Below are 24,090 nucleotides of genomic sequence, written 5' to 3'. Positions count from 1 at the left end.
GTAGATAATGAAATAAAAGAAACTGTTTTATTAGTATATATATCCAATAAAAAATATTCTCATGAAATCGCTTTAAACCGAAATTAAAGAATACAATGAACAATAGATTCAATGAATATTTAAAATTAGTTCCTTTTAGGATTTAATTCTCAGAATTGTTTTTTCATCATAGAAATTCTGAAAATTTTGGGAGTTTCAACTTTGGCGTCGAATTCCAAAGACATTGACAATGTTTCACGATGGGGACTATTTCTTAATAGTGCCGTGATGTATTGAGAGTAGGTCCTACCGAAAATAATAAAGGTTAGTCCAATCTTATAGGCCACGTAATTCAAAATGTCGGCAAACATCGGTTTTTTGTATTCTTAGCTATACCGCGGAACCTGTAGGTGATGGAAAATAATTTTGTATGGGGCTTTTATTCACAAGCACCCAAATATCATGGAAAACTTCAAATGGTTCGTGGAAATTTTACAAAGTTTAACTTTGTGTTCCTGTGTAATTAAGAATGAGACTCAGAGAATTTTTTCCTTAGTCAAAATCTTGAAATTTAATGCTAATAAATCTAAAAGATATTATATTATATACATATTTCTCTGAGTGATTGGATTTTGTTTGCTATTTGGCAAGTGGAAGCTTTGCGACTGCCACGCCTTTTCTGTTTTCCCTTTGACCCCTTACTCCCCCGCTCACACAAAGAAATATGAACTGTTTTCCTTTCGCTTAAACGAGGCCTCTCCGGCTGGCAACTAGGTGAGTGAGCAGCGTATCAAAGGAAATGGTGCAAAAATATGGCACGCGGTAAGCAGCAGACCAAAAAGCCGCCTCAAGGGCCGCCATCTACTCCGACAAACTGCTTTTTGGTAGCCGGCCAAGATACTTTTCAACAACTTTTGCCCAAGACTCGCGATTCAAAGTTTTCCGGCGTAACCGGCACACAAAAAAAAAAAGAAAATAGCGCACAAAAAAACTAGTGGAAGAAGCTCAGAAACAGTCGAATTCCTGGCTGGCTGGCATTTTTCCAGCTCCAGGAATACTTTCAGTTCCTTGTCGGCTTGAGGAATGCAGGTGGTCCATGCGGCGTATGTGCGATATTTCGGTTAACTTACCCTGTGCGGAGGTGCAAGTGGTTAGCTGCGGGGAATAGCGGTCCGTCAGCCGCTTAATCACATCGATTTGCTCCAGAGTCAGCTGCACTGCATCGCGATGCTGCGCCTCACAGGGGACATAGGCGGCCCAGAACTGAAAATCAAAAAATGTATACAATATAATAAATATAACAAGAGAGAACGCTATAGTCGGGTTGTTGTCCCGACTATCTAATACCCGTCACTCAGCTAAAGGGAGTGCAAACGCTGTGTCGGGTTGGTGTCCCGACTAATAATCGTAACTCAGCTAAAGGGAGTGCGAGGGAGATAGATATATAATTTTTGATTGCGTATAACTTTTTAATGAATGGTCCGATTTGAAAAATGTCCTCTACATTTCGATAGGTATAAATATACACAACAAAATTGCATTTATACTTCTCAGAAATCTTTAAAGATGTGGGCGCATGACCCGTTTTAAAATCGTTAGTGGGCGATTGTGGGCGTTAGAGGGGGCGTGGCGCTCGGCTAAAATAAACTTGCGCTGCGTAGGAAGCCAAAGAATATGTGTGGGAAATCTTAACCTTCTAGCTTTTGTAGTTTTTGAGATCTCAGCGTTCATACAGACGGACAGACAGACAGACGGACAGACGGACATGGCTAGATCGACTCGGCTAGTGACCCTGATCAAGAATATATATACTTTATGGGGTCGGAAACGCTTCCTTCTAGCTGTTACATACTTTTGCACGAATCTAGTATACCCTTTTACTCTACGAGTAACGGGTATAAAAATAGATGCAGAATTTTAAATTCTAGTTTTGTTGGCTAAGATGATTTATTCAGTTTTTGCAGCTCGGTCATTTATTAAAAATAAGTGTTTGTATAACAATCAATGTTTTTTCAATGCATCTTATTTAGCTAGTTTCTAATAGCACATTCAAATTTTTTTTTAGTATTTTTCCTATCACCAAATTTTGCACTATTTTTATATTTTTACCAATTGCAAATGCAATTATTTAAAAAATGTTTTGTTTTAGTATGTGTAGATATTGGTTAGTGGAATAAAATAGTAAGCAGTTTATACTCTATTCCTGAAGTTTCTTTACACAACTTTAGATACATATACCGAATTTCCTTCTAAAGTCGTAACGATTTATTGTCATTTTTTCCGGCATCTGAAAGTTTTTTGTTAATTGCACATTATTGCGCAGGATGATATACAAGCTCCCATAAACAGAAACTCCTCAAGAGAGTGCCCAAAAAGGAGCAGACAAGGAAAAATGAGCAAAACAGTTTCATCACGTTATATCATTAAAGGAAAATAAAAGCATGTACGTGTCTCCGTGGAACAGAAACCAGAATGAGGAACGAGCTGTGGAAAGTGGCAAAAAGCGATTCGGAAAAAAGAGCAATTAAAAAGTTTTGGCTTTTTGCTCTGCACACTCGCACAAAAGCGAAAACTGAGCAAGTGCCGTAATAAATAATTTTTAATATAAATTCGTGAGAGGCCTGAACCAGAAACCCGGAAGACGGAAGCCGAAAGCAGGGAAACATACCCTATTTCTCCTTTACTTTTTTCCCTGAGCTAAGCACGTAGTTTTAAACCATTTCTCTGGGCCGAGGCAGTAAATTAAAACCAAAACAAGCAACACTCTAAATGTTCATTTGTTCCATTTCAGTTCTGTTTCTGCAGCTGCAGCTGCTGACGATAATGATGATGATGATGATAAAGTTTGGCGTAATTCATGGAGCTAAATTCGGTTTGCTTCCCAGGTTGGGCGGTGTGCATATGAAATATGTAAAACTTTTCAATAAACGAGTCACAGAAAAACAATTACGGCCAGAGATGGACTGCTGTGTGCGGTGTTAGTTGTGCAATTGGATTTGTGCTCTCGGACTCAGGGGACTTGGGTCAACTCGGATGTTGGCCCTGCATTTGTGCAATTTTAATTGCACAACAGACGAGGAAATTTGTGGATTTCCAAGCACCTGCTCTGCAACTCGCCATCGCCCTCCCTCTCGACCAAATAAACACTGAACAATAACAGGGACAGCTGAAAATTCCGTTTGGGAGGCATAAAGTTTATCCACCGGGACCTGGGAAAACCCATCCTACCGAAAACACATTTTCCCAGTGTTGATTTTTAGTCGGGCTTCCCGGGCAGCTCACTTATGCATACCAGCCCCGAAAAACCCCAAAAATGGTCGTAAGGTTCCGGGAACTGGGGGGCTTATCAGGTGGTCGGAGCACAGGGCATTAGTTCAATTCGGGTTAATTGTACGGACCATGCCGCACTAACTCTGTTCATTACCATTTGCGTTCATTTGCGCTCCTGGATTTAGGACTCGGAATTCGAGGTGTTTCTGTGCTTATGTTTTCCGGGTGAAATAATGAAGCGCAGGGATAAATGATAACATTGCTAATGGTTGTGTCTGGGTTCCGGTTTAAATATCTGTGGAAAATATGATTGCATGGAACATGCGGTATATTCGTCTATTTCTGGTAATTGAGCTAGTTACAATAATTGGATTTGAGCTTCCAATTTTGGAATGAATTAATAATTATCGAATTTTTAACTTAAAAAATATTTATAATCCACAAAAAATTAAAAAATAAAAATAAGTACACGCAAGTATTATTTTTATGTTTTATATGAAATACTTTTTATTATTGGTATTACTTGGTAATAAAGGCAATGTCATCGAACTCTAAATATTTCACATATAAATACGTCATCCTTTCCCCGTTTATCGATTAAATAAAACGTCTTTTCCCTTTTTTCCACATTAAAAGCCAAATAAAGCAATTTTCATTAAATGCTTCTTTTTTGCGGCTTCGCGTTGAACATTTCCAGGTAGATAAGAAAAATGCCCCGACATTACCGCAGACAAAGGATTCAGAAGAGCGGGGTAAAAACTCATTTTTTCATTCGCTTTCCCGCCGCTTTGTTCGCGTTATTTTCCACGCGTACTTTGAATTTCTTTGCTCGGCATGTGTCCCTTTTTTGTGGGCGCGGTTTTATCTAATTTTTTTCAGAGCAAAGCCTCTTAAACATTTTGGTGGGCATTCAAACGGATTTTAAGGAGTGGAATGGTGTGAAATGTCTGTCTGGGGTTTTGATTGAAGGCAACAGGTTCAACGTGGCGTAGGCGAAAATTTCAACTTTAAATCGCCTTTTCTCGTGAGATGATTGTGAGGCAGCGGTGGTTTTGTATATGCTTTAAGCTTTTTCACAGAGAGAAAAAATTTGCATAGAAGATAATTTATTTAATTTAAATAGCTTCCTAATTTCGGAAAGCCTTCCAGATCTTTAAAATGGCAGTTATATGAAAAAGCCATTTTGATTTTTATTTCCTTTTTTTTAAATTATTTTTGTTTTATGTTATTTTAATGACCTTGTAGGTACATCTAAAATACTTAGAAAATATTTATACGACGAAGTAAAAGGCTATAAACCAAACCTAGAATTTTAGTTCTATTAAATAATCCGATCATCGTATTACAAATATACTTTGTACAAAGGGAAACAGAGTTTTGCAAAGATGTATAGCTTTTAAACCGAGACTGGTTTACATTCAGACAGACGGTCATGTCTCCTTTAAACTTCTGACTAAAATGATGTTAAATAAATTATGAATAAATAGAAATACAAGTTTTATGTTGCTTACATAATATTTTGAATAATGTCTTTATTTTAAAAAGCTTTTTTATCAGTGCTTACTTTGTTTTCGCTGTTATCATACTTGTTTTTCTCCTTATTTTTCCTTCCTTCTATTTTAAGCTATATTCAGCACTTGCCTGCTGGCATATTCAATGCAACTTGGAATTCTTTTCTTTCTCTCGGGAAGAAAATATTTCATTTATGTTCGGGTCTCCCGCGGCACCTGTTGATGGTTGTATTATGCCATTTTAGCCCACATCCGTGCAGCATTTTTCACATATATGACTTTACAATGGCCAAGTACCTTTGTTTGTCGGGTAAGTCGGGATGCTTTTGGTTCGAAATGGAACTTGGGGTGGCCTTTTGTGTACTTGGCTTTCTGAGGCGCCTTCAAGTGTGTTTAAGCACGGCACTTTGCCATTAGCCCAGTGCCACGCCCACGTCAAAATACACCTGTTTGTCGCCCCTGCAGTGCCATCGTTATCGTCATTATCGTGGCCAAAGTGTCGTCGGCGCCTGGATGGCGTCGCCTTTGGTGTTTCGCCCTCCTCGAACCATCATCGTCATCAGCCTCATCATCGTCCTTGTTCCTCGCCCCATTTCCCATTTCCCAGACCCATTTTCGCCCCCACATCCTGGGCACAAAGCATATTAATATTTAAACTTGTTTGGCGGCAGCAACAAGAACAAAGGCAGCAACTCCCTTAAGGACAACATTTTGGCTTCAAGTTAATTGTGAATCTGACAATGTTGTTGTTGTGGTGGCGGTGGCCATATGCGTGATTTGTTGTCGATGGGCGGCACGTGTGAATGTGTTTGCCTAATGTGGCTGTATGGGTGTATGTATGGCTGTATGCAGGCGAAAAAAAAATCTGGGTCTAAAAATAAGCTCAAAGGAGATATTTGAGGATATGCTATTAGGCCTGGATTATGGGGGGATATTTATATGGAGCGTTGGGCGTCGATTTGATTTTGATTATTTAACTAAGATTTGTTATAGAAGCAAAGAGAATGTATAAATCTATTATGAATTTTTGATCTTACTGAATACCTATATTTTTGCTTAGAAATAAATGAGTATGATACATTGGAAACCCATCAACCACTTCTTCCCCACTGCAAAACCAAATGGTGAGTTCCAGGCAACTTTAAATAGTTTTATTGATTAAAATCTGAAAACTATTCCACTGCTAGTTTTCCTCCGTGCAAAATTGTGTGTCTCTCTGCGGTTACTTGTGCAACATTGTTGCTTTTATTGTTATAGCATTCATATATTAAAGTCAGTAGAATACACAATAACAAATGCAACAGCAGCTGGGACCGAGGCTGCCCCGAGCGTTCAGATTTATGTGTGCATACTCATAGCGCCAATAAATATTCAAATTCAAGGTCCTGCTTTAAAGTTGTGGCTTAATTTCAATTGCCAGCCGGTATTAAATAATTAATTTGTGTGCATTGTGTTTATAGGTCTTAGCTGGCCGCTTAATTAGAATTTACCACGACAATACAATAAATATATTCATATTTGTGAAAGCATTTAATCAACATTTCAGAGACGGAACTCGAGGCTTTTTGGTGTCACTTTTGTGCACAGGACAATGCCATGAATGTGTTCGTTATGCATTTAAAATTATTTCCGCCCCCGGGCAGCTCTGCATTTGATTGCCTTGCGGCATGGCAATGCATACAATAATTACAGGGAAAAGGCGGAATTGGAGGGCGAAATGGGCTGAAAGGGAATCTAAAGCCCAACAGCTTGTGGTGAGCAGCAAAAACCGCAAGTCCAACACCTTTACAATCCCACAAGAATGCAACAAGCCCGCAATACAAATCCCCCGAAAAACCACTATCATTCTGGCAAGACAAAAAAATTGTGTGGAGTTCTCTGTGGGTCTGGTTCAGTGGCTACTTCCGTGTCTACCTCTGAGTCGGTAGTCAGAACAGCACTAAATACCTTCTAAAAGTAAATATAAATTGCAGGCCAATGTTGCAGCAAGATAAGCGTTATTCAACAAGAAATACAAAAATATAAGGAAACTGGGGAGCGAAGTTTTTTATACCCTAAAATAATAAACTTGGAAAAAAGCCTTTAATAAAAAAGGTTCTATAAAATGATAATATTTAAAGGACATTTGGGGGAAAAACTTTAAGACGTAATGTTATTTATAATCTAAAAAATATAATAACAACTTTTTATTAAATTTAAAAATACAAATTAGAAGACTGGTTTTTAAACTTATTATCCTATTAGCCTATGTGATGTTCCCACACTTCAAAAGTACTATAAACACAAGCAGACAACAGTCGAGCAGTGAGTTTTCCTCCTTCAGCGTTGGCCTGTCCTCCATGTCCTGCATGCCCCGAATGTCCTGGATGTCCTGGCCCAGATTACAGCCTCGTCGACGACTCTTCGTTGCGGCCACTTCCGCTCCAAGCAAGCCCTTCGTCCCTGTTTCTGTTTCTGCTACTGTTTCGTTGTGTGTGCACTTTCCATTCCGCTGACTCCCCCTCTGTCTGTGTGTTTGTGTGGGTGGGGGAGTCAAGGAGGAAAACCAAGAAGGAGGCTAGAAGGAAAGGAAGAATGCAGGCGGCCATGCAGCCGGACAAGCGTAACACGACGTTTCCGTGTCCCGGCCCCGAAAGCAGTGGCCAACTTTTTGGGGCCTCATGATGTTTCAACATTGTTGCTACCTGTTTCTGATTTCTCTCATTTTACTGGTTTCTCTTACAGTGCACTGTAAGATTTAAAAAGTTAGAACTCCAAATATTATAATACCCTTTCAGTTCCAGTTTATACATTTTCTTTAATCAAACTGTTCTTACTTATATTCAATTCAATTTAATATTTGTTCAAACAATTCCCCTACCCTGTTCTCTCTGTGTATTTATCCTGATCTCCTCTATTTCTCATCAAGCCATTGCCTTGGCCACAGATGTTGGCTTTCGGTGGAAAAAGGCTGAGCCGCTGAAAACTGGTTGCCAACCTACAAGATTTTGAGTACTTGATGGTTTAAACGTGATTTTCCAGCAAGTCTATTAAACGGTTTTTTCTCCCATATCTCTCCTATTTTTTTGCGAATTTTCCCTATGGCTTTCAGAGGCGCATTCATTGCACGTTTGGCATTTTGGGCAACAATTGTTGAAACATGTTGTCAACTAGTTAGTCGCCACGTTGTTGGCTTGTTGTTATGGCTGTTTTCCTCACTCCCGTTGTTGTTGCCAGTCAGAGGAGAGCGAGTTTATTGAGTTAACTTGTTTTGCCGGGAATCGAGTGTTGCTAAAGTTTTCAAATCGCAGTTATGCAACACATTAAGCTGCAAGCCATAAAAAACTATTCAGATGACAGGCAGTGCGTACATTTATGAGTCGGGAGAAAAACGCTACATAGTTCATAATACAGAAAAAAATATTTGGCCATTGGTAATGGATTCATTTTTTTTTCAGTATAATACTTTTGTTAGTTTATAAAGGTTCCCAAGTCTATGCACCAAAGAAGTCATTTTCCAAGCACTACTCGCAATTAACTGCACTCTCAGAAGTTACACAATATTTTTCACACGAAGGCAGCCGACTGTCAAAGTGGTTCAAAGGAAGCCACGTCAACAAGTTCAATTAGCCAACAGGAGAAACCAGAAATTGCCGCAGTAACTTGCCACGACTATCGAACAAGAAATCAAGAAGTTTTCCAAGGCTCACAAGGGTGAGTGTGTCTGGCAGGGTTTCCCCAGAAGGAAAATGAAAGGAAAATGGGGAGTGTGTGGGCTGCCATCAATTTGAGTCCTATCGCGGCTGTTGAAAGTGTTAAGTTTTAATAAGCATCGCGTTTAGTGCTCCATAAAAGCCAGCCCTCAGGAAGGTCTCAGAGTTTACAGAGAAATCAATTTTGTAGTAATAGGAATTTAGAAATATAAACGATTATTGTTGTATTTTTTTTTCTAAGTAATATTTTTGAAATATTTTTGAATACCGCATTTCCTATAACTTATTACTACACTTAGGTACTTAATTATTGTTATTTCATGACTTTCACTTTAAAAATCAAAAAATAATTGGGTAAATGGGATTTTTAAGCTATAATTAAAAAGGTAACGCTCCCAGGATTAAATTCTCCACACTGAAATCAATCGTTTACATTTTCGGCAGGCAAAAAAAAATTCTTTACTTCGTCTTATTTATCCTCTAACCGGTCCATCCTATACCAGGACTAAGAAATCGATTCTAAGGTGCAGCCTGCATCGTTTAGAATATCGTCGACAGTTTTGTGACAAAAAATAATAATTAATTTTACACAATGCAGCCGGAGCTCAACGATACAGTCTTTTTCGAACCAGTGTTTTTTGAATAACACCGTTCCAATCACTCTTCACTCAGGTGGTTTGATTTATGGGTAAGAGCACAAAGCCAATTGCTCCCTTTTTCAATAAAAGTGTCAATAGGTGCATGGCAGTTTAAATATTTTAGAAACGAACAAAGTCTGTGAGTAGGTTTGTTTAAGCCAGGGGCGGATCCAAAACAAATACATTCTTGCATATTCTTTGAATTAAAACTTCCTCCCCCTTTTCACACGAATCCCTGCATGGATGAAATTTAAAAATTGTATGCCAAAATTGTTGAATTTTCTGTCGGTGTACCAATTTACTCTACACTCCCCATTTCTGTGATTACATGAGTAAGGTTTCGAGTTATTTGACTGGGTAATTAAATTGAGTGGTGCATAATTTTACTTTGCGGCTGCCAACTTTGCTTGTAGTTGGCCAACTGCAATTACCTGTTAGCCCTCAACACAAACACAAAATGCATCCGAATGTATGGCTCTGCAGGGAGCCAAAGCGAATTGCAATGGAAAAGTTAATTTTCATTATGGCCTAAGCAGGTGGAAATTCCCGCTTTCGCTTTTCCTTCATTACCTTTCGCGGGCGCATTTCTCTTTCTCTCGCGGCGAACGTGAAAAATCGTCTTTGCGGTTGGGCTACGTAAAATGCAAAGGGGAAAAAGGGCAGCGGAAAAGTCTCTGGACAATTTGAAATATTCAAGTGGTTTTCGGTTTCCCATTGATTTATGAACTTCGCCCAGGTTAATCGCTTCCTACTTTCGGTATTTTCTGCCCAGTTTGCCTCATTAATCTTGGTTGCTCTGGCCACGTCAATCATTAGGAATTCCCTCTCCAATCCCAATTAGTTCAGCAATTTCATCAGTTTAATTGTGAGCCATATCATTTGATCTGTTTACTCACTCTCCTTGGTGCCACTTTAAATAAGTCTCGCAAATTTGACTGGCTTGCAATCGAACCATAAGCGAATCAATAACGACATAAAGTGGATATCCGACCGCTCCTGGTCGGTAGCTTGGCAAAAATAATTAAGAACCTCATCATCCGCAGCAGAAGGAGCAGCTTCAGGGGCATCCGGCTCCTGAGCTCCGTGAGTGGCTCATAATTAATATTTTTCTTGCCTTATTCCGCTGACTGAGAGCAAAAGTCGCCTGTTGCCTGGACAACGACTTGCCAGCAGATAAAATATTAAATGCGATTTTTCGCTGTGACTGAAGGTAGAAGTAAGGATGCTCTTATGGAGATAATATTATAAACATATAGTTAAATAATATATATTAACAAATCAAAGAAAAAACTATTTTCTTAATAATATTAGTATTATTGTGAAATCTTCTTAGTTAAATGTTGTATGTTGTATGTATCCAAAAAAATGCTGTCAATAAATAAAGTACTCAGTTTAAATCGCTGACCACGGAAGAGAATTAAACTGCCAAGTTTACTTTCATCTACGTGCAATAATAATTCCAGGTGAGCGGCTAAAGGTTTGCTAAAAGGAAGTGCGAAGTTACCTGTGCTGATATGCGTCCCTTCTTCAGTCGCGTGAGATCCGTGTGACTCCAATGGCTGCGACCCCAGGGCATAACATTGCGCAAATCCTCATCAAAACTGCGGACGGTGGGTGGTGGATGGTGGGTGTAGGTGGGGATAATAACACAAATTGGTATTAATTTTAATTGCATTTCTATGTGATGGATGCTCACTTGAAGTCGTTGAGTTTGTTGTGCAGGAACTTGCGAATATTCCAGGGTAAATCGTTATGCCCGTCGATTAAAGGCACTTGATCCAGAAGCTGAACGGCAACGCGTAAGCGTTCCTCGAAGGGCGCACCTGCAAAATGGGTTCGATTACAATCGGAACAAATAATCGAATAATTGTGTTTGGTTTTAAAAAGCTTTTAACCTGGCCACAAAAATAAGAAGTAATAGAAATCGTAAGTAAACCTTAGACTGTACCACAAAAATAATATATATATTTTGGATACTTTGAAGTCAGTAGAGTAGAGGAGTAGTCATTCTTGGTAGTTTCTTTTCGTCCTTTCAGTCTTTCTCTGTACGCAACAGAATCACTTGCTAACTAACTTAAAGGCCCTGCCACTTAGGACACCCTCGTGCAACACTATTGCTCCAAAGATTCACTTCCAGTGCCGGCCCACGTGTCGAATGCGTTATGGTAATTGATTTATTGTCTATGGAGTGTCCATGTCTCAGTCGCTCGGATCTGTGTTGGTGGGTTGGGTATGTCGGGGCGCCCTGTTCGGAATCGATTCGATGCGATACTCACTTGCTGCCACACGTAGCGCCAGTGGCACGGCCACACTGGCAGCGCCAATTATCAGGAGGATGGAGCTCACAGCCAGCCAGTGCTTGGCTGCATCGAATCCTGCAAGTTTCCCAGGACGTCCAGGACGAGTAGATATTGAAGGTATGGTGGCGTCATCAGCATTCATGATGACCGAGGGTTCCACATCGATTGTTGTCGTTGTTATTGGCAGTTCAATGCCAAGTCGTTTGCAGCATCGTTGTCATCATCATCATCGTCATCGTCATTATCATCATCATCGACATGGTGGTTCCATTGTTCATTGTTCGTTGTTGTGTTGCATTTTGTGTGTGTGCAAATTGCCGTGACAGTGGCATTGATTACAGCAGCAACAACAATGGCAGAAAAGCATCAGGAAAATCAGGAAAAAGAAGCATCATTGCAGGAAAGCACAGTGGCATCATCCACATCAGCATCAAGTTGCGGCGGTCGAGGAGGAAGCAAAAAAGAAACGATAATAAGGAAATATGGTTAGTTAAACGTTTAAAATTGAGTTGCTGTGTTGGTTTTCGGTTCCAACAAAAAATGGAAGGGTCAGGGGAAACCATCTTCAAGTTGGTTTTTCGTCCTCTCTCGAGTTCCCAATGAAGTAAATCGAGTTCGTTCGAGCGGAACAACTTGTTGGATATGTGCTGAAATTAGCTGACAAGGAGAATAGTGATTTTGTGATTCAAGAAACGTTCATCTTGCCCGGGGAATCTTTTGTTAGTTTGATTTGGAATTGCATTTTCAAATAATTTTATTTATGGTACCTAAATATTGTTTATGCAATTTAAAAGAGACTATTTTCATTTCATTACACTTGAGTTATTGTAATAATTATATTTCTTTTTTTAATTTTACCTGAATTTACTAATTAAACCCTTAAGTTTAAGAATAAAGACTACAGCTGTTATCTTACTAAAGTAAATTTAGGGTAAAGACTTTACAATTAAATGAGTAACATGAGTAACAGCCAATAAGTGAGCCGCAACCACAAGCTGCTTTCGATTGTAACTCAAACTTCACTGAATTCCCATTGTTACTAATTACTGCAAACATAGAAAGGCCTGCATGATGCCTAAGTATCTCCCACACTCGTCGTTCTTTGAAAATCTGAGTTACATGAAACTAAAGCAAAGCTCTTCAATGGAAATGCAAATCTCATTATACGATTTCACTTATGCCGACTATCAATGGAGGACTGGTAATTTGTAATTGCAAGCCAAATTTCATTATGCAACTAAATCCGATTGATAAGGACGAAGGTACATAGATGTGTTACTGATGCTGGAGCTAAGCAAATAAGCCAAGTGAGGCGAAAAACTAGCTGCTGCTCCTTAGATTTGGGTTCGAATGCTGGTTTTGGACTCAGCCAGCTGAAAGAGCGATGGCTGCAATGTATCCATTTGATTACAGTGGCCGGCACTTGGGCGACTCCAAAGTGAATTACCGATAAGCAAGTGGCAAATGAAAGGCAATGTGCAACCTAACGAGAATCAAGGGATGAGGTGCGATGCTACATGAACTAGAAATGTACTGTACACTGTGCAAATAATGTTGGTTAAAAAAAAAATATATTAAAAATAATATTTATTTATTTAAAAAAAAAAATGTTATAATAAACTAGAACACTTAATTAAATATATTTAAATGATATGTTTACTTAAAATATATCGTCATGAATCGTCAAGAATAAAACTTTTAAATAAATGGAATAAATGGGGAAGTAAATGATATCAAAAAAATGTTAAAATGCCTCTTCGGGTCTGAAGATGTTATTATAGAATCCATACTCCGATGAGAAAACAGGTAAAAGATCATTATTTCCCTAAGTGTAACGAGTCCAGTTGGCAGCGGCCGCGCCAGCGATTTGCATAAATTTAAGGGGACAGGACATCGTCCGCAGTTACGCAGTTTTTGACTGCTAACGAATTGCAGTTGCCAGGAGACATGACGAGGATGGGAATGAGTTGGAGACTGATGATGATGATGATGATGGGATGGCAATGGGGATGTGGAGATGACGATGACAACGTTGCCGCTGCTGATGTTTCTGCTGATGATGATGAGACCAAAGTCACGCGGGCATTGGCAACGTTTAACATTTAGCAGCCATGTTACATGAAGCACAATCAAACGGCTAACGACTAAATGGCAAAGCCCCCAGGGGGCGTGGCACAGCAGCGAACGGGTAGCGGAATATTAAGTGCAATGTCATGTACAACGTCTGGCAGAACTACCAGGCAAATACCGATGCATACGGCTCGAAAGAGACGACGAAACGTCATAAAATTCCGTCTTAAATGGGTATTTCAAATTGACCAGCCCTAAACTCCATTGGGCAATTTGGTATTAAACGGGATTTGAAATTTTTGAGTAGGCTTGCGCTTAGAAGTGCTGTAAAATACGTTAAAGTTTGCGTCGTTTTTGCACCTGCCATTGAATGAACTTTTTATAATTAATGCAAAGATAAAAAACGAAAATAGAATAATATTTAAATTGGAAACAATCAAAATAAATTTATATTTTGGATTAATCCGAAAAGATTCCAAATACCTTAGATATTTTGTAAATATTTTAAATATTTTGGAAGTTATAAAATTAACGATAGTAATATATAATGTTTTTTTTATTTATTTTAGGTATTTCTGCTAAGGTATCTCTGCTGGTTTTTTTTTTAATCCGCTTTAAATTTCTAAAAAAAAACCAGCAGTAAAGTAATCGGACTTGCAGCTCTTGTCAACCTTTTGTGGAAATGTCCCTAAAAATATAACGGTACCTTTCGTCCGCCCGCACAATAATCCCTCTAAAAACAGTTCCCCCGACAACCCATTCCGAATTCCCCTGTACTTACGGAACGAATTGGTGCCGGAGCTGGAGGATCCCCTGCTGGGACACTGGCGGTGCTTCCATGGCATGATGCTCGTGACGCTCGAGTGGAGCTGGTGGTGTTTCTGTGGCGTAACCGAACCCGATCCACCCGGCCCCGCTCCGCCCATCGCTGCACCGCCCACATGGGCGTGATAATGATGCGGATGCGTATGCGGATGGGAGTGCGGATGCGAGTGCGGATGGTGGAGCGATGTCTGCGACTCGCGTTCTTTGAGGCCATGTCCGATATCGCTGTCGAAGGAGGTGAGCGTGAATGTGGACGAGGCGGCCAGGCCCAAGCCGCCGTTTGCCATTGCACCACCACCTGAAACTGCGTTTCCCGGCATTTTCTGATACGGCACACAACCGCCGTTACCGCCACCGGACCCATCCATGTTCACCAAATTGCCAAAGCTGCGACTATTAATTGGCAGCGTCCAGTCCATGCTGCTGGTGTGAAAGATGGCCGGTTGCTGGGGGGCCTTCTGATGTTGCTGTGGGGTGTGGTGTTGCTGTGGGTTCGAATGTTGCTGCTGCTGTTGCTGCTTCGGCTGGGGGAAGCTCAGCAGTGATTGCGAGAAGCAGCGACATCGCTGCTGCTGGAAGTGCGCCATTTGTTGCTGGTGGTGCTGCTTCTGCAGGTATCGACTGTAGTGGGCCAAATGCCTTGCATAATCGCTGCTCGGCCCAATGGTATTGTATTTCGAGGATGCATTACCATTGCCGCCGCCGCCTGGCACGAAGCACAGGCTGGGGTCCGATTTCTTCGAGTGCGGCGAGAATATCTCGTCCTCCTCGTGGGCGGCAAAGGGGGGCGGGGGCGGGTGGGTAGCAGTGGGCGTGACATTGTTTGGCAGCTTGTGCCTATGATTGTGGGCGTGCCCAGGCGGTTGGCAAAGGTCTGGCTTCACCTGATTGTTGTTATTGTGACTAATGTTGCTCGCGTTGTTGCAATTGCTGTTGCTGTTGTTGCTGCTGCTGTGATTGCTGGTTATGGTGCACTTGAGCAATGTGGCAGTGCACTCATCCAGTGCGGACTTCGTGCAATCCTGCAGCAGATCGCTGCTGCACAGCTGCGACAAGTTGTTGTTGTTGCCATTGTGCTGCTGCTGCTGCTGCTGCAGATGTTGCAACAATCGCAGGCTGCGCATGCTGCCGTTGCGCTTCATCGATGGCGGCGGCGGCACGGGCGGTATGACATCCACATCCGACAAGCTGGGCGTGTCGCTCTGGGAGGAGAAAGAGGCAAAAGGAAGTGAGTATCAAGCTGTTGACAAAGGGGAAATCGCATTAAATCAATATGGACATGAGCAGCTTCCGGCGGAAGTAACCCCACAGCGTGCCTTCAAAAAGGATTGAACTGGGAATAACTTTTCTGTGGACCTATCAAAACTAGTCGATGCTCTTGCAAATGGATATTTAATGACCTATTTAAAAATAATAAATAGGATTAAGCATAAACATATTTTATTTTGATAAGTTAAGATATTAAAAATTAAATTTTAAATATTATTCAACTTTTGTTGAGATGACAAGGCTTTTATCCTGTATAATAACTATCAAAACTAGTCGAAGGTCTTGCAAATGGAAATCCGAATGGATTATAAAGAATAAGATTTTTATAAAAATATTTTATTCAAGATATTTATCGTTTTTATCGAGATGACAATGCTTTTATCCTGTAAACTAGTTGATGCTCTTGCAAATGGAAATAAAAAATACAATTTTGGATAAAAATATTTTATTTTGAAAATTTAATATATTTAAAAATTAAATTTTAAATATAACTTTATTTTTATTGAGATGACAGGGCTTTTATCCAGAATACTGCCAACACTACTAAAGCATTAAAGTTCTCGCTGCGAGAGCATATAAAAACTGCCTTTCGATACCGTAAAAACTTTCGTTTCGCCCGTAACGGGCCCTGAAAAATATGCAACGCACTCCTTTTGACGTTACTTGGCGAAAATTTGCCAGAAGGAGCCAGAGATTTACAAAGATGGTGGCGAGGTGGGGCGGTCTGAAGACGTTCCTTTGACCCCCTGGCTACATAAAATTTAATTATGCCATAGACACCGGTTCAGACTGAAAGACTCCCACACACACATACAGGCAGAGAGCCATAAAGGCGTGCGAAAAAGGGCAAGCAAAAAGGTTTATCCCCCGAAAACTCCCAAAGTTTCCCCAAGTCGAGGCCATGCCAAGTGCCCTAATTGAATTTGCTACGGTCAGCATCAGCATTATCACCAGCACCATCATCATCATCATCATCATCATCATCGTCATAATCATCGACAGGAGATGCTTAGGGACTTGAAATTGAATTTCAGTTACGGGAAATACATTTGCATTGATTTGCTTCCCCATCTTTTTTGCCTTCTCTTTTTTTTTGGTAGAATTATTTTTATGCGTCTGGGCGAAACGAAACGCATTGCCATTAATAAAAATTTCCTTTGAATTTTGATTGCTTTGTGCCCGCTCCCCAGGAATTCTTTTCACCTCGGCTCGTTATTGTTGTCTGTGTTGTCTTTTTGTTGATTATTTTTTATTTACTTTGTCTTGTCCTTTTCAATGGCGGTGTCGTGTTCTGTCGCATCCTGTCCGCTGCTTAAGTGGAAATTGAAATATTCATATTTTCATTTGGTAATTTATTTATTCTTTTGACCCTCCGCCCGACGACAGCTCAAATAATTTATGCAAATATTTAGCGGTGGCGTGTGCTGCATATTTTAAGACTGGCCAATTTGTGAACGGTCGTCTTGCTACGTACCATCTTGTAATTTTTTTGGGTTTAAAATATTTTTGTGTAAGGCCTAGTACTCACTTTAATCGAAAAGCCTACGAAATGAAAATCTCCATACAACATTTTGAACACGAAATTTTCCGCCTGTCATTTTTGTATAGAAATTTTCGTTTCGTTGGCTTTTTGATTGAAGTAAGTACTAGGCCTAAGGAGTAATTGTTTTTGCCAGTTGACTTAAATCAAATTTTAAATAAGAACCAATATTATTAATAGTTAAAAAAGTAATTTTAAAATTGTTTCTTAAGATCATAGTAAAAACGTTGGTACTCTGTCCTAAAACAGTGGCAGGGCTCACTATATATATCTCTTGCAACTCTTTTTCTCCATTCATTTATTTTTCGAAAGCCCTCATACTTTTTCCCTTGAGCTTTTCACTCGAAACTTGCAGCTGTTGAGATAGCAAATCACTCTCTAATTAAACGCGAGCTCTTTGCTTTCCCTTTTTACTTGCCATGTTAAACCCCTAGCCCACACACATATTTATTAAGCGAATAAATTCGCAAAAATGTGCGCAACAGTATATAGTAGGTTATTCGGCGTTTATGCCGCAAATTTGACGCCGAGTTTATGGTTTTGGAGAGGGGAAAAAGGAAAGGGTTTGAAGACTTGTGGTGAACCGCATCTCGTTGCGTTTTTAAGCATTAAATTGCTTGATATATCGCCTTAGTTTTTCCTCGCGACTTTTTTCCCGGCTTATTCCCAGCCACTTTTTTGCATGGACATTTTTCTGGGATCCCCTTTCGCGCTTCTCATCTTCGTGCTCTTTTGGATTATGCTTTGCGTCTTTGTCTCGTTTTAAATTTCATAATGCACATTTTATAATAATTTTTCGTCTACTTTGCTGCAATTTTGTGCAATTTTTTACTATAATTTATGTAGCTATCAGTGTGTGTGTATATGTGTATGAGCACCCTTCTCTCAACTTTCTTGCTACAGTTACAACAATTTTGCCATGGAAAAATGGCCAAGGCATGGGGGTTGTGTGTCGGGCGTAATGTTGAGTTATGGCAGTTTTGTAGTTTGCGAAAAACTTTTTTACGAACGTCTCTCTGTCTCACTTTTTCCCTCTGTTCGAGTATTTAGTTAAATGTTCGTAAAATTGAGTGTTGGTTATATTTTACTCGAACTTTGGCTGTCCCCGTTCTGCGACCGCCCCTCCCCGAAAATACAATCGCCTTTAATCGATTTGGCAAAAGCAATAAGCAAAAAACTTTTATAAATACTCAAGTTTGTTTTAGTTTTTCCTGAAGTCCAAGAACTCTCCCTGCCAATTTGTAATTATCCATCAGAGCTTTTAACTTTACGACTTTATCAAGGGCCATTTCGGCTTTTGTTTTGGCTTTAAAAGCCAGCTGGCCAAAAAAAAAAAACGGGCCACTTATTAGAGCTGTAAACGTGGCAAGTTTGGCCATAAAAACTGCGTGTGAGAAGTGTGGTCTTAGTGCTTCATATATATTGCTTCTGTGCAGGCTTTATTAGACAGATATTAATTTGTTTGTGCTTTTGGTATTTATTAAAGTTCGATGGTGCATATACTTCATATTGGCTTGTCATATGTAAATAGTAAAAATATTTCATAATAATTTTGTTTCCAATTTTTTTAAAACTTTTTTTTAGTAATTAACCTTTTAAAACGCTCTGGGAATGTTAAATAAAATGTTTTCGGATAATATTTATTTGTTGGCTGGACCCCGCAATATAGCATAAATTTTGGTCCGGTTCAGTCAGTTCCAGTCGGTCATCCATAGATCAATCTACCCATCAATCGTTCCGACCATTCCTTCAACTAGAAGTTGATAAATTTAAAGCCCAAGAGCGACTAGCAACTAAATGGATCTAAATGTAACGCATAGCGTAAATAAAAACCCAAAAACGATGCTACTAAATTATGTTTGCCGTTTGAACAACGGAGCGGAGACACAGAGTTGAAGGGTGAATAAGGGACAGCACAGAAATGCAGGGAGATGGATAATGGGAAAGCTCTTCCGGCAGTTGGGAAAGCGCCCACGCATGCCACCAAATTGCAGCCACAATTTGCTGCAACAAACTCAACTGTAAACTGAAAACTGAAAGCCGAAAGTGGAGCAGGCCCATGGAAAGGCATACATCAAATGTGTCAAAGAGATTTGTTATGCATGACAGGGGCCTGTGCCAGAAAACTCGCAAAAAATGGCATGCCAAACCGTGGATATTTAAAAAGGAGAGGCACTTTGCGATACCCATTTATCATGGTTTAAATAATTAAAAAACATTTTTTTTGGGAATAAAGAAATATTTTTGGTTTCTCCTAAATGTTTAAGCATCGATTTTTCAATTAAACAAAAGTTTTATATTTTAAAAATATTAATTTTATTTTCTAGTTAACGACTCAAATTGACCATGTGGAATTGTCAGCCAGCTTTGTTTCATGTCGAATTTTTGCAATTATTTTAGTTTTATTTTTCGTCATACATTTTTAAATGTCTGGGAGTGCAAACTTTAACTTAAGCATGCGGACGAGAAAACAACTAGCAAGCTTAGAAGAATAAACTATCTTATTTAATATAAGAACAAAAATTTCGTACAGTCATACACACGTTATTAAAAATGATTCATATTTATCGACTTCTTATTCATAGTCGTTGTACTCTTATAAAATGCTCTTTCTCAAATTCCACCGAAGAAATATGCAAAAATACAGTTTAACACAAAAAGTAAGGCACATGCCACCGAGTTTCGCATAGTAGACACACCAATGTGTAATTAATGGGAAAAAACAGGTGGCATCCTGGCGAGAAGGCCATTTGGTGCCTCCAAGAACGTAAGAACCCAAAATGCATTTGCAGTGCGTTGCTTTATTAAACCGAAGCATATCCAAACTTCTTCAAGATACTCTACTAAGTGTGCGGGTCAGTATGATGTTAGAAGTGCGTTTGTGTCTGCCTGAAATGAGTAAATCTATATGGGATAAAAACAACGTCGTTTCCCTGTTTTTAGGGTTCAATTTAAACGAAAAGCGATTATATCAAATTGGTTTTCTTGATGAGATTGAGAAACTCCTCCTTGCTAACCTCGCCATCTCCATTTATGTCGGCCTCGTCGATCATCTCCTGCAGTTCCTCGTCGGTAAGTTGTTCGCCCAGCTCTTTGGCCACGCGTTTTAGGTTGGCAAAGGAGATACTACCAGTGCGATCGTCATCGAAAAAGGAGAAGGCCTTCATCATATCCTGATTGGAGTCCTTTTCGGCCATTTTCTGACGCATCAGATATAGGAAATCGTTAAAGGCAATCCTTCCCGTCTTGTCCTTATCGATTTCATCCATCATGCGCTTGATCTCCTCCTTTTTCGGCTCGAATCCCAAGGCGCGAATGGCCACGCGTAGCTCCTTGGTCTCGATAAAGCCCGTGCACTGGGTATCGAACAAATCGAAGGCCTTCTTAATGTCCACCTTCTGACTCAGCGAAAGGTCAAAGGTCGGCAGCCTCGCCCTTTTCGATTTTTTGACCTTGCTGGAGATCGATGCCGTCGATTGCATCACACTAGCGGAGGACGCCATGCTGCCCAGTCGTTTGCTGGCCATTATGATTATATCGGAAATTCGATTTAAACTGAATATCGGGAGGAATATCGATTGACTGAGATCAACGCTCTGTGAGTGTGAACGTATACTGTTTATAAATCGGGCGGGCTGTTCAAACTGGCCGACAGTTAAGGGCTGGAACTACTCGATTACGATAGTTTTTCGACTAGCTTTTGGAGAGCAACAAAGAAACTTGCATAGCCCAACATAAATTTAACAAAATGCTTACCCTACTACTACCTCCTTAAATTAAATTTATAACTATAAATTATAATATAATTATAATTTTTATACCCTTGCAGAGGGTATTATGATTTCAGTCAGAAGTTTGCAACGCAGTGAAGGAGACGTTTCCGACCCCATAAAGTATATATATTCTTGATCAGCATCACTAGACGAGTCGATCTAGCCATGTCCGTCTGTCCGTCTGTCCGTCTGACCGTCTGTCCGTCTGTCTGTTTCTACGCAAACTAGTCTCTCAGTTTTTGAGCTATCGGGATGAAACTTTCCCAAAAGTCTTCTTTCTATTGCAGGTAGTATATATGTCGGAGCCGACCGGATCGGACAACTATATCTTATAGCTCCCATAGGAACAATCGGAAAAAAAAAAAACTTTAAAAAATTCTAACTTCGGTGTTTTTTGAAATATTACCTTCTACTTTTGGGGATGTTATTTTTTAAATATTTCTGAATTTCGAATTAATTATTTAAAAAATCGGACTACTATATCATATAGCTGCCATAGGAACGATCGGAAAATTAATGGAAAAGTAATAGGAAATAAATTCTAGCTTCTTTGCTTTTTGTTGTATTATCTTCTACTCTAGAATATGACTCTTTTTAAATATTTCCGAATTTCAATTTTAATTTTATCGAAATCGGACGACTATATCATATAGCTGCCATAGGAACGATCGGAAAATTAATGGAAAAGTAATAGGAAATAAATTCTAGCTTCTTTGGTTTTTATTGTATTATCTTCTACTCTAGGATATGACTCTTTTTAAATATTTCCGAATTTCAATTTTAATTTAATCAAAATCGGACGACTATATCATATAGCTGCCATAGGAACGATCGGAAAATTAATGGAAAAGTAATAGGAAATAAATTCTAGCTTCTTTGGTTTTTATTGTATTATCTTCTACTCTAGGATATGACTCTTTTTAAATAATTCCGAATTTCCATTTTAATTTGATCAAAATCGGACGACTATATCATATAGCTGTCATAGGAACCATCGGAAAATTAATGATAAATATTAGAAAATTGAACATTTTTTCGATTTGTTAATTAATAGGAATGATCTGCAAGGGTATATAAGCTTCGGCTGGCCGAAGCTAGCTTCCTTTCTTGTTTAAAGTGACATCTGGGAGCATTTCGCTTCTTAAAGTAATCTCAGAAATCCACTTTGCAACCAGCTATATATTTTATCGATTCGGAGTACTTCCTTGCAGCATTTGCCACAACAATCAAAATTCATATGTTATGTGCCGTAATGCTCGGTGAACTTCAACTCCTGCACTCCCCTTGGAATTAGGAAACAGCTTGGAGGCCACCCGAACCCCTGGAGTCAGTGGGTGTGGCAGGTGTCAGTCAGTTGATGCTTAGACTACAACATCCACCTTCTACGTGCCGCGCTCTGTTTGCTTATCGCATTTGCCTGTTGCAGGGGCCCCAAACTTGGGTCGAATTTCAGGTGGAGCTACGTGCCGCTGGCTGCTCATGATTACAATTACAATTACACAAAGTGGAGCGGGATTTCACTCACCTGGGGGTCTCCGACAGCTCCTGCCGCACCACCTGCTCCACCGCTCGATCCCATTCCCATTTGCAATCCCAGTCCGATTCCCAATCCCGTTTCCATCCCAGTCAGCGATAATTTACGATTACGCTCGCGCTCCAGTCTCATGAGTATCTGCGCGTTCTGCTCGCAGGAGTAGGTGTGCGTCTTGCGCTTTCGTTCCAGACTGTACTCGTACAGCGGCCTGGCCGCATTCGGTTGCAAATCCAGCTGGGCCTCATCGCCGGCATCGCAGCTGCACAGGGACTGATTGGAGCGGCCCTTGCTCCGCTTCAGGGATCCGCGGTTCGACGAGGAGGGCGTGAGCCGCTGCTCACTCACAAAATTCGAGAAGGTCACCACATTGCCGGCAGAACCTTGAAGGAAGTTAGAATATTTTAAGTTTATTTATTTTCTATTAAATTATTAAAAATTAAGTTATGTTAAGTACTTCATGGTAACGATTCCAATATTATTTATATAATAATTGTAATTACATAGCGTTTGATATTACGATAATATTCAGGAACCCTCTTTAGTAAGTTCTTAATTAATAAATATGAACTTCACAAATTTACTATTTATACCCGTTACTCGTAGAGTAAAAGGGTATATTAGATTCGTGCAAAAGTATGTAACAGGCAGAAGGAAGCGTTTCCGACCCTATAAACTATATATATTCTTGATCAGGATCACTAGCCGAGTCGATCTAGCCATGTCCGTCTGTCCGTCTGTCTGTCCGTCTGTCTGTCTGTATGAACGCTGAGATCTCGGAAACTATAAAAGCTAGAAGATTGACATTTTGCATGCAGGTTCTAGGAGTTCCTACGCAGCGCAAGTTTGTTTCAAAAGGGTGCCACGCCCCCTCTAACGCCCACAATCGCTTATATACGATTTTAAAAATTTCAATATTTCGGAAAAGTAAAAATGCAGTTTTATTGTGTTTATGAATACCTATCAAAATGTAGAAGAAATTTTTTAAATCGGACCATTCGTTAAAAAGTTACGGCGGATCAAAGTTTTTATCTCCACCTCCTTCGCACTCCCTTTAGCGGAGTAACGGGTATCTGATAGTCGGGGCACCCGACTATAGCGTTCTCTCTTGTTTTAATTTATTTTTTCTAAAACGTAATTTCTTTGTTGAACCTCAAAAAGATATTTTTTTTTATTTATTGCATGTTAACCTACATCCTTTTTTTGTTGGTAGCACTGTTTATAGACAGCCTTATCACAAATAAAGTTAAATATCAAAAATAACGTAAAAAATGAGAAAACTACTCTTTTATGTCTTTCATTTTCTACATTGAACTTCTATAAGAAACCTAAGTATATTTATATTTAATTAACACTTCTTGGTAAAGCGCACAAAACAGGAAAGGTCTAATTACAGCATCCTTGGCAGACAGAATATTCCGAAGAATACAAAAATACCTCTTCAATGCCAATCAAAGCGTTGGCTCATCAAAGAAATAGTATACTTTTGAAAGCTGGCTCCTCAACAAAGCCATTATTTAACAAATTTGAACGGCTAACAAGAAAGGAAGCTAGCTTCGGCCAGCCGAAGCTTATATACCCTTGCAGATCATTCCTATTAATTAACAAATCGAAAAAATGTTCAATTTTCTAATATTTATCATTAATTTTCCGATGGTTCCTATGACAGCTATATGATATAGTCGTCCGATT

At 39.6% G+C, this 24,090-nt stretch overlaps 2 protein-coding genes across 4 annotated transcripts in view; both read right to left on the bottom strand.

Moving 5' to 3' along the window:
- The window catches only part of LOC108067638 (uncharacterized), a 136,255-nt gene that overhangs the window by 35,224 nt on the left and 76,941 nt on the right, over positions 1-24,090 (bottom strand). For 2 of the 3 annotated variants that reach the window (XM_017156760.2, XM_017156761.2), the window contains 6 exons: positions 22,393-22,781; positions 14,242-15,487; positions 11,367-11,465; positions 10,787-10,913; positions 10,595-10,691; positions 1,110-1,242 (listed from right to left, as the gene is read on the bottom strand). In XM_017156760.2, coding sequence (XP_017012249.2) covers positions 1,110-1,242; positions 10,595-10,691; positions 10,787-10,913; positions 11,367-11,465; positions 14,242-15,487; positions 22,393-22,781 — 2,091 coding nt within the window. Of the gene's footprint in view, positions 1-1,109; positions 1,243-10,594; positions 10,692-10,786; positions 10,914-11,366; positions 11,466-14,241; positions 15,488-16,811; positions 17,090-22,392; positions 22,782-24,090 lie in introns of those variants that run through there. The other variant, XM_070219720.1, reaches the window with a different exon arrangement.
- LOC108067640 (uncharacterized) lies at positions 19,876-20,733 on the bottom strand. Its single transcript, XM_017156764.3, has one exon. The coding sequence runs from the start codon at positions 20,619-20,621 to the stop codon at positions 20,061-20,063; it is 561 nt and encodes a 186-aa protein (XP_017012253.1). The 5' UTR covers positions 20,622-20,733; the 3' UTR covers positions 19,876-20,060.

This window comes from Drosophila takahashii, chromosome 2L (assembly GCF_030179915.1).
Source record: "Drosophila takahashii strain IR98-3 E-12201 chromosome 2L, DtakHiC1v2, whole genome shotgun sequence".
Taxonomy (NCBI): Eukaryota; Metazoa; Arthropoda; class Insecta; order Diptera; family Drosophilidae; genus Drosophila; species Drosophila takahashii.
Note: the sequence above shows the minus strand (reverse complement) of the source record. Positions and strands in the feature narration are given on the sequence as shown.